General features: G+C 31.8%; 1 protein-coding gene across 1 annotated transcript in view; it reads right to left on the bottom strand.

Moving 5' to 3' along the window:
* The window catches only part of LOC145322119 (FMRFamide receptor-like), a 64,837-nt gene that overhangs the window by 19,056 nt on the left and 33,660 nt on the right, over nt 1-12,121 (bottom strand). Inside the window, exons 6-8 of the mRNA XM_080163907.1 lie at nt 11,039-11,112; nt 4,604-4,707; nt 1,189-1,230 (exon numbers count right to left, since the gene is read on the bottom strand). Of these exons, the coding sequence (XP_080020033.1) occupies nt 1,189-1,230; nt 4,604-4,707; nt 11,039-11,112 (220 nt within the window). The remainder of the gene's footprint in view (nt 1-1,188; nt 1,231-4,603; nt 4,708-11,038; nt 11,113-12,121) is intronic.

A 12,121-nucleotide genomic window follows, 5' to 3' on the forward strand; every position in this document is an offset into this window, starting at 1 on the left:
TTTTTGCATTGACGTATTACCGCCCTCAAAAACCACATGTTACAGAAAAGTTCCCAAAAAGAAATGATAAAATCAAAAATAAATGTAAACAATTAACATTTTTTTATTGCCGAGAACAATGGGAAACTATTTGCCCACAGTTGTAGATATGCAGCGCACCTTCTCTCCACATTTGTTTTCCGATCAGCTGAAAATGGATTTCATAATCGAGCCCTAGTTTCCTAAAGTGTACAGCAGATAACCCAATTATTGCAGACCCTATTTTCAGCGACTCTGGTCAAATGGAAAAGCGATTTAATGTATAAACGATTTATACATTATACATTCAAAAATTTAAATTTTTCAAATTTTGATTTTTTTAAAGTTTGAAGCTTTTTTAGCTAGTAGCAAATATTGAGATAGTACGCGGAAGCACACTTTCGGAAACTAAAATTCAGTTCATCTGTTTTCCTGTTACTACGATAGCTTACAAATGAATTCTTATTATCGATATATTTTGCGTGGATATAGCACCAGATTTTTATGTACTTTGAAGTAATACTCGCAGCAGGTTAAAATAACTCCTTTATTTCTGGATGAACGAACTGACCAACAAATGAAGTTTACACTAGCTAGATTAATTGACGACATTTTCCCCTGTCATTATATCCACGTATAATTATATCCTATGTCCACTATTCTTGTTGCTTATATATAAATATCGAGTATAATCAGGATTCTAATAGTTTATTATACAACTAGCGGTTGCTTGGTTGCCAACTAAAGGATTTGTATTTTAAAGGGTAAGTAAGAAGGGGCATGGGATATCTTAAAAACATCACAAGGCATATATCTAAAAATAAAATAGCCTTGTGACCTTATGATGCTTCCATTAAAGGAGAACGCAAACAGTTCTGTAGTTGTTTTTTTAATATAAAAGAATAGACTGACATTTATTTACAAATTATCTAATCTGCCAAATCAAAGAAATGTTGTTCTTAAGTGCTAATTTGTCTGGTTGTAATGTTGATGTAACAAAAAAACATCTAAAATAAAGTTTTTAAAGTGGAAATAAATTTGGGTAGTGTATCAGGTCCCCGCCCCCACCTCCTCAATGAGCGAAGCAACAAATCCAAATATTTTTATCAAAACAAGAACTTTACAAATGCAGAGCTGCAAGAACGTTTTAACAAAAATTTTAATTCTTACCTTAATTTTGTTGGTATGGAAAATGGCATCTCAGCGGATGTTCTAAAATAAAAATAAAATTAAAGATCTGACTATTTTTGTTCATACTGGCAATTTTCTTCTTTTATTTTGTTGCGTTTTAGTACCTTAAAACCGACTTAATTATTTTAAAAAAACTTAAATTACTTCAAAAATAAGAGGTCTACAAAAAAAACGATTGCATATTTAAATTCTATGAACCATTTTACATCTATTACTTACTAAAAACACCGACTAGCTATTCTAAATAAAAAGCAAAAAAGTTAAGACGCCTTCTTTTAAATGAAACCTTGATGAATTATATACATACGACCATATATTAAATTCCAATACCATTAATACAAATCACATTTACCAAATTTAATTCATTTAAATTAAAGCAAATATAAATATATAGATATTCAGGTTAAAATCATCATCAAGGCTCGACAGTTCAAGGTAAAATTTTACTGGTACCGATTATCTCCAAAAATCTATGAAAGCTTCTACCGGCCAAATGGTGGAACGTATATATTATGCCTGCACAAAATTTTAACCTACAAAAGAAGTCGTACAAATAATCTGGAATAGGCATTAATCAATAATTTTAAGTTATCTCACAGTGCGCAAAAAAAAAAATATTTTACGTGTTTTTTCTTCACTGAAGCTTTCCCTGCGCATCTTTAGATCTTGGCGATTCCAGATTATTTGTAGGTCTTCTTAGGCCGCTTAAAACGTAGTGCGGGCATGATATGTACATTCAGCCGTTTTGAAGCTAGCAGCCTTTAAAATTCATAGATCTTGAAGTCGCTGACCATCTTTCATATTTTAGACAATCCATAAACACTACACGAGAAAACAAATCAGCCATCAATAATTGCACCAACAGCAGTCAATCGGCCGCTGTTTTTTTTTCTTCAGAGTACGCAGCTGCCGAGCCGTAATCATTCCTACCAATCACGCTGATTTGTTTTAAGAAAATGTATTAGTATACTTCTTTTATTTCGTGAACTAACACTATCAAATATTAATACTGGAAAAAAGGAAGGTGTTCATTAACTGCCACATTATCTAAATGTGTATAAAATATACGTGGATATTTTGACAGGGGAAAATTTGTCGTCAATTTTAATGCCTCATTTATTGGTCAGCTCGTTCATCCAGTAGGAGGGTAAAGAGGGTGAATGGGGGTATCGTTAACTTTATCAGAGTATATGTAAATTTAGAACAACTTCCAAGCAATAATAATAATAATAATTGGTTGGTTGGTTCTTTAAGTAGAGTACTCAAACGTTTGAACCACTGATTGTAATATCTACAGAAGGGGTAACTTTGTGTATCATAATTGGGGATGTACATTGTACATACATTATTTAATCAGCCTTGTCTTATCACTTTAGATCCCTGATGAGAAACACTCAATGTTAAGATGTGATAATATACGGAAGTGAATTCACACCAAAACGGAATAAAATTAATCATTTATACAACTCAATATTATTGTGCAAAGACAGGGCACATTAATATTTTTGGCTATACCTTATTCCTGGCAAAAAAGGTGTCCTTTGTGGCATTAAATGTAACATAACTTCCTATTTCATTTTTACTTTTAAAAAATGCTCGAAAAGTTTTTTAGGTGCTAAATACCTCTCGTTCGCTTGGAATTTATGTCACAAACTGCATTCGAGCCTGGTATTGATTTTTTTGATTTTTTTTTCCATTTTCGTGGAAAATTGTCTCAATTCGATGCTATTCATGATTTTTTAGAATGGTTGAGAAACGGTACTAATCCATCGGATATTAATATGTTTGAAACCATACTGAAAAATAACATTAAAACTTGTCCCTCTCTGTGTAAGTGTCATGATATATTCATATACATATAATATACATAGATAATTAATATTTGGCTTAGAACATAATAACCCAGTTTAGAAAGAATATACATACTAGGGTTGGGCCGGATACTTTTTTGGCCGGATACCGGATACCGGATATCCGGCTGATTTCAAATGGTGGCCGGATATCCGGCAAATCACCGGTTATCCGGCCTAATTACTGGATATCCGGCCGGATAACCGGCCAAAATACAAGTTTTTAAAGTAACAAAAACAAAATTTCTTCATAAGCTGGTGTTTTATTATATAAAATTAATGTTAAAACTTAAAAATTAAGTAACTATTAAAATAATTGTTCTTTTAGATTCAATATTAAGAAAATTACAGCCATTTAAAATTTAAAAGGCAGATATTTTTGTTGTAAAATGTAAAAGATTATAGTGCCGGATATCCGGCCGGATAGTTTCAATATCCGGTATCCGGCCATCCGGCCCAACCCTAATACATACAATATTGTACATAGAAATATTATTAGAAAAAGTATTATTAGATATTATGTATTTATATGCAGACAAGCATAGATTAATAGAATGATACTAAGATAAAACCTTAACGTAAAAGAATATAGGCAGCACCAGCTAAATGTAACTCTACCCAAGGGGACCCTCTGCCGACTTTCAATTTGGTCTTTAAAACACAGCAGAGTCGCTACAAAAGAAAAAAGAGCTATTTGCAAGCAGATAAAAATGGTCTCCACCACTAGTGCCAGGTAGTAATCTACATCTACAACTTTTTTGTTAAAGCAGAAAATTGAGAATTGGCAGGCAATAAAACAGGAACAATAATATGCATTCCAATTTTGAATATGTATATTATTTTTTTAAAAACAATTCTTTAATAAAATAATTTTACTGTACAGATTTTACTTATGATTAAGGGAGAGAGAGAGAGAAAAAGAGAAAGTAATGTAGAGAGAGTAGAAAAAAAGAAAATGTGTTAGATAGATATATTCTATACTGATAAATAGATAAAAAAAAGATACAAAGAAAAGAAAAAAATGAGATAAAAAGATAAATAAATAGAATGTAGAAAAGTGGGTATTACAAATAAAAACTCATCCTTATATAAAAGTATCAGGTAGTCTATATGTGTGTTTGTGTGTGTGTGTGTGTGTCTGTATGGTTCTCCTTAACAACATATCATCTTATAGATCCTATTTTATCCATATTTTGGATCAAACAAACAATAATCTGTACAGTGCAAAAATAGATGGAGACATTCTATTTTTTAGATATCTTATAGTCTAAAAATAAGGCTGCGCTAGCTTTGGAACATTTTAAATCTTTACTCAAGTGTATCTCAACACTGGATTTCCTTGGGTAGAATGCTACTTATCTTTTACTCTTATAAATGCCTTATGAATTTACGACCTATAAAGAATCATAAAAGCCCACGCACGCTAAAGCAGTAATATGCAAGAATAATAGCTTGTTTTCAAAAGGTTGGTATAAGTTTGTTCAATTTATTTGAAACATAGATCTCGCATCTACAATTGTACTTTAAATAAATGTAAAACTCACCCCGAACCATCGTTGACATAGATGGTCTTTAACTCGAAAAATTTTGGTAGATTAAAAATGATTGAGAATACAACAACTGGCAGGACGTAGCCCTGGAAAGATCCCTGAAAAGAACAATATATTAATATACAATAAATAGATGTATGTATAACCCAGACAACTACCTTGTTCCAGTGGTGGGTACATTTTTCGCCTGCTAGCAAATTGCTTTCATTTCATATTGTAGCTGTGTTAATATTTCCGATGCTATTGGCTGATATTCAAAGACCGAATTGAAAGCTACACAGGGTTCCACCCCGTGATCATAAAGTTATTTAACTGTAATTATAATACAAAGTATGATGTATGTCTGTCTGTCCGTCTGTCTTGTCTGGAGATAAATCATTAATCATTTTAATTGTGAACTAATGAATTGTACTTGCTTAATTAATTTATCATAATTTAATCGCTTAATTTTAAATATTCCTTTTGACTGTACAAAAATATTTATATAACTCAAATAATAAATTTTTTACTTTTTTGCTGGGCTCGGCAGCCACTCGTCAGCAACATGGAAATCAGCTTTTTACAATTTTTAAAATCAGCTGAAAGTCTAAACCTGTCCCAAATAAGACCAGCCCTCTTTTTTGAAAAAAATTTACAAACATTCAAACGGGTTTAAATTTGAGGCTTCGTCGTGGCTGTCGCGCGGTTGCCGAGCCCTGCTTCTCAAACAAGAATTTCATAACCAACCATCTTATCTTTACCTAAACCTCTTGAAAAAATATCTGATTTAAAATTCATTTAAAGTATAAAGTTTGTACTTGACTTTTCAAGATTATTAAAGTTACTTAGAAAAAAGGATAATTTTTTTTCTTTAGCACTTTTCAATGGAATGCCAGTTTTAAAACTGTAAAAGAGCCTGAGTTGGACTAGATAGGTATTGTTACTAAAGGTTTTAAAGGTTGCTAATGGAGCAAATATTTTTAAAGCTATAAAAGTATGCTACTTTAAAAAAATTACTCTTAACTGGATATTCTACTATATGATACCCCATTCTTATTTTTTTTTTAATACAGATATCCCGGATGCTAGAGAGATGCCGCTAGTCATTGATTAAGAACTTTAATGATGTTTGCAAAGCATTTGATAAAAATTTTATATTCTGTATAGTCTGGTAGGTTAAGCTATATTGGATACTGGATATCCACATATAGGCCCCACAGGGGTTATGCATAGGGAAAAAACAACAACCTCCCCCTCTTCAGTTTTGAATTGTTATAAAAATAAGGGGAGCGGGTTAGTGATTAATAGTCACTTTGAGGGAAAGTACAAAAACTATCAATTAAAAATTTTAGAATTTCTCAAATGTTTGTTATTGGCCAATTTTAAACAGTACCTGTTATTTCTCAACCTGGTTTTTTTTACTAATTTTCAAACAAGAGTTCTGAAGAGGTGTATGGCTAGAAAAATATTCTTGGCAAAGTTTGGAGTAGAAAGTTTGAAATTTACCTCTTCTTAGAGAAAATCATTAATCATCTATTGAAGACAGAAATCCTTTAAGACCAAGATAAATTTGATTGAAAATAAAATAAATTAAGATTAAACCAAAAAAGAGGGAAAAAGTTTTCTCTAAATAATAAAAAAAATAATACTTTAAAATGCATTTTTAACTTTTTGATTGTTGAGAAGTCATGTAAAAAGTTGACAAGAATTTTACAAGCCGTTTAGGAGATCTTAGCAGATATACAAACTGGTAGTTAGACAGACAAACAACCTGTAACTTTAGTAGATCGTATTTGAAGGCTGTAAGTATTTTGTTACTTAATAGGATTAGAATGCCTTATTAATTATTCTGCCTAACCCTCTGAAATATAATATGATACAGGGAGGGAGGGGACATTGGGCTTTTTATTATATTAGTCCCCAACCCAAAGTTTTATAATAACGTTTCCTTGTTCGTTGGCTTAACAACTTTGGGGACTTTTATTGAATTTGAACGTTTAAACCACGAACTATAATCTAAAGAAGACGTAATTTTGTGTGTTTTCATTGGGGTTGTACATTAATTTATCGGCCATTGTCTTATCCCTTTCGATCCCCGATTATTATCTCTGAATATGCTTTATATACATGTAAAAAAATGGAGCGCATCCATCAGAAAATATAATATATTGTGAAAGGAATACTAATCATACGATTTCCCGCGGGAAATATTTTTGTGTAGCGCAGCTACTCTATATTTCACTTTGTCTAAACCTCAGTGAGTCCGTGCTAGGGAGAAATGTGATGTTCTAACTGCCATTCAAGAAAGACAACTGATTTTTTTGTTTACATTTCCTTTACTAATGAGCATCCAGTATGTACTTTGTCCGTAGGTCTGTCAGTCACGCTACAAAATATAAAAATAAATGAGTGAGAACGGTTTCGTGAATTTTGTCTCCAATAAATCTATTTTTTGTGCTTTGCTATTTATAGATGTTGCCATCCATGTTTTATGTATGCGAGCATGAGCGCAATAATATATTTATATTAATAAAATAACTTTTTGACATAATTATACATTGATAACAAAATGGATCTAATAAACGTATATATGTTATGACAGGGGAACAATTGTCATCAATTTAAGTTGCTATTCCCCCATCTTTTATTGGTCAGTTTGTTCATACAGTAGTAGGAGAAAGGATGATGGGGTGGATTGTTATTGTAGCACCCTACAAGTTTCACTTTATTAGAGTACATGATAATCTTGTGTAAGAACCAAAAAAATCCAATGATAACTATAAATAACAGGTTAAATAAAGAATAGTTATTTCTCGCATCGTATTATAAACGGCTTTCCGCGGATATAGAATGTACAATTATAAGATTAAAACTAGTTTATTTAGCCTTGAGGAGCCGAAGGCATCGGCTAATTTTAATCTTATGATTGTACATTTTTATATTCGTAGAAAGCTGGATATAATACGGTGCTAGACATAGTTTTTTCGTATGGATGAGAACCGGTTCCTATCCACCGGATTCGAATGAATACGAGAAAAATAATATTAATTCTTCAATTAGACTAATAGGAACATAGTGCACTGAAAATTGTCCATAGAAACGTAAATTCTAATTATATTCTCGGACAATTTTCCATAAAATACTAGCATAATCATAGATGGCTTTTCGTGGATATTAAAATAAAAAGTTATAAGATTAAATACAGTTTTGTTAGACATGGAGGGGGGGGGCCGGGGGGGGGGGGGGCGAAAGCCTGTCCTAACACAACTGGTATTAATATTAGAATTTTTAATATAACATTCGTGGAAAATTGTCTTTTATTCAATGCTATGCAAGATTTATCAGTATGGCTAAGATCCGATTTTAATCCACCAGATATTGAGCAGTTTAGAAACCATGCTAGAAATAATATTTTAGCTTTTGATCACAAATATAAACTATTAAATGTACAGCTTTATTTATGTACAAATATCAAGGTTCGGCGGTTGCGCGTCAGCCGCCACTAAGCCTCAAATTTAGACTCATTTGAATGCTTCCAATTTTTTTTTTCAGGATTGTCATATTTCGGTCAGGTTTAGACTTCTTGCTGATTTTTAAATTGTAAAAGGTTGATTTCCATGACATGAGGCTTACAGGCGGCTGATGTGCGACTGCCGAGTCCTGACAAATATAATCATTTACATACATAATAGTCCTAGGCTCAGGAATACAGGGATTTTTGATGATATATAAGAATCTATAAAGTCAATGAATATCTTATTACTTGGATCATACACCAGATTTTCATATTCTCTAATAAAGTGATACACGCAGCGGGCTAGAATAGTGATTCTTTCCATCCACTTTACCCCATCCCTTACCCTCCTACTTTATGAACAAACTCACCAATAAGTGATGTCCATATTAGCAAGATAGATTGACGACATTTTCCCCTGTTATAATATCCACTTTGTCCATCCACACATGACGTTAGAATGAAATATGATCTCTAAAGGGAGTGTGGTTTACTTAGCTGTTATTTGAGATAGATATCTTACATTTATAAAAAAAATGCTATAACAATTAAGTTGAGTGTTCAAACGTTTCAAACATTAATTTTAATTTACAGAAGGGGTAACTTTGTGTATCATCATTGGAGATGTACATCAATTTATCGGCAATTGTTTATCCCGTTAGATCCCTGGTATGTTTGTATAAAAGTTGATGGTTTTCTTAATATACAAATGTCTGACTTTTTATGGATGAAAACCAAACTTAGGAATAATTTACATTGAATAATGATATAGAATCAAGATCAATGCAACACAAGATTATTTATAAATTCCACATAATCCCCCCCCCCCAAAAAAAAGAAAAGAATTATTTAACGATCTGTTTTCATATTTTAACACTAGTTTTTTTAGTAGAGAACCCACTTTAAAATTCCTTTGTTTGACCTTGCGTCTGTCTTTCGAAATCCCTTTGGGTTAAGTGGGATTTTCTTGGACGCTATTCAAGATAAATAGCTTTCTATACAAATAAACATCCAGTATATTAAATTGTCTGTTAAATTGACTTTCAGTTAAGCTACAAAAATAAACATTACTGAAATGTATGGACATATCTCTCTAGCCAAACTTGTCAATATCCTTTATATCTGATCACTAAGGCGAAAGCAAATATTCCTTTTTTTCTTATTCTTCTTGTCACAGCAACTTTTGGGAAGGGAAAGGACAATAGCCAATAAATTAATCTCAATGGCGTTCAAACTTTTTTTTTTTTGGGGGGGGGATAAAAAATCTAGATAGGGGGATTAATTGGACTTTTCTGATGGGGGGAAACACTTTTTTAACCACCTCAAATCCCCAGTTTCGTTTTGTAAACAACCAATAACAACCCCGCACCCGGGACGTCCTTATAATATACATTCCTTTTTTTTTCAATCAAATGTTTACCATCCATCCAAGGCAGAATTCAAATGTATAAAATGGCCAGAAGATTATTTTCTTGTACATTTTCCTTTTCCTGATTTCTTGTATAACTTTCCTCAAGTCAGGCAGACAAATGGATATATTATTACTTGGATGTTACACCAGATTTTCATGTTCTCTAATAAAGTAAAACTGGCAGTGAGCTAAAACAATTCCCTCCATCCACCTCCTTTACCGCATACCCTACCCCCCTACAGGATAAACTATCTGACCAAGAAATTCCATGTTAGCAACTTAAATCGACTATTATTTTTCCCATGTCATAATATCCACATATATTCTATTTCCATTGGCAGACAATATGAATAAACTATACAAATTCAAATATTTATGGTTGTACGATTTTTAGTAACAAAGCTACTCTAAAAGTTGTTCAGTCTATAATTCTATATCATTCTCTATTCTTCAAATGTACCAATGGATGAAGAATATACGGGATATTATGAAAAGGAAAAATTGCCAACATAGACATCGCTTATTGGTCAGCTCGTTCATCCAAGGAATGGGGTAATAAAGGGAACATGAAAATATGGTAAAAGATCCAAGTCATAATATATCCATTCAGACAATATGAATAAACTATACAAATGTAAATACTTATGATTTTAGGATTTTTAGTAACAAAGCTACTCTAGAAGTTACATGTTAATCAGCCTCTCATTAATCAGTATCGTTAATTTAGGTAGCCATCATAGACATCGCTTATTGCTCAGTTCATTCATACAGTAGGAGGGTAATGAATGGGGTAAAGGGGTAGGATGAGGGGTATTTCTAATTTAGCCCGCTGCAAGTTTCAGTTTAATAGAGAATATGAAAATATGGTGAAAGATCCAAGTCATAATATATATCCATTCAGACAACATGAATAAACTATACAAATGTAAATATTTAAGGTTGTACGATTTATACTTTTTAGCAACGAAGCTACTCAAGAAGTTAAATGTTAACCTTTCTCCCAATCTCTAATCTTTACTTAGACATATTTTACTTTTTCATTATTTTGTAAGATGTTTGACTTTGAAAAGCTCAGAAAGTTTTTTATGAAAGTGATCTTATATTCTTTTTTTATCATTCCAATTATCATTTTTAAGAAGCTGTTTCTGTAATATTCTGTTTATAAGAGTCTAATTATTAGAGTAAAACAATATAGGGGGGAGGGGTTAATTTAAAAGGTCCCCAACACTGGATCCAGGTAATTGTCTGGGTTATACATCTATGTTTATTATTTATATTATATAGATTAGGCTATTTATTGCACTAGTCCCCAAAGGTTTATGATACCGTTTTTCGTATTTGACTTTGGGGTCTTTTTTGAATTTTGATTGATTAGTTCATGAGGGTAAGTGTTTAAACGTTTCAACCACTACGTGTAATCTAGAAGAGATGATTTTGTGTATTATTATTGGTGATGTACATCAGTTCATTGGCAATGATGATAAGCCCCGATGATAATAAAACCCTGCAGGGCCTAAAAACTTACCTTGTTCATATGATTTGGTTTACAGATTGTCAAATATCTCTCAATAGTCAGACATGCCACACAGTACATACTTACTAAAATACAAAAATAACACATTATTAGAGAAAGGTTGTAAAAATGATTAGCGGCATTATTAGGGATGTACGCGCGTCAAATATCTCTCAAGGGTTAGACACGCCACACAGTACATACTTACTAAAATATAAAAATAACATATTATTAGAGAAAGGTTGTAAAAATGATTAGCGGCATTATTAGGGATGTATGCGCGTCAAATATCTCTCAATGGTCAGACATGCCACACAGTACATACTTACTGAAATATGATATAAAACCATTAACCTACTAACACATATCTAATTTTTATTTCGTATTTTACTTATTTCATTATGTATGATTTTTTTATAAAAATAAATCATTTTAACAACAAAAATTATTAAAAGCAAAATGAAAAAAGTGAGAAAAAAATTCATTTTGATTCATGGAAAGATTAATGGCGGTAAAAATAAAAAAAAAGCATTTTTAGGGACCCACGAGTAAAAATTTCAAAAATGGTGCGAATGTTGAGATATAATTCTATTTATTTTTTAATGACTTTAAAATACAAGACCAATACTACGAGTTTTCTTTAAAAATGGTCAGACATGCAGGGAGTAAGGGAGGGGACAATGGATCGATATTCCATTTTTAGAGGTCTCAGACTTTGGGTACTGGCTTAAAGGGAATGTGCAAGAATTTAGCAGGTTCTGACTGACTTTGGGTACTAGCGCATCAAATGCCGCTAATTCGCAACGTTAGTTTTGAATATAGCAGAGAAGTATCAATAAACTTAATTTATTATGAGATGGCTGGTTTTAACAATTTTTTATATTATAAGTTACAGGATGTCTATGAGTCTATCTGTCTATTCTGAATAATCTAACTAATTACTGAACAGATATGTTTCTCCTTTACGATGTAGGTTCTCAAATGTCCTGATAAGGGTCATAACTATTTTTTGGGGTAAAATCACAACTTCAAAAAAAATTTGTTACTTTTTCTATAAAAAAAACTAAAAACGAAATCCCACCTCAAGTTATTTAT

The sequence above is a fragment of the Acartia tonsa genome, chromosome 6 (assembly GCF_053477335.1).
Source record: "Acartia tonsa isolate MP-2025a chromosome 6, ASM5347733v1, whole genome shotgun sequence".
NCBI classification, from domain to species: Eukaryota; Metazoa; Arthropoda; class Copepoda; order Calanoida; family Acartiidae; genus Acartia; species Acartia tonsa.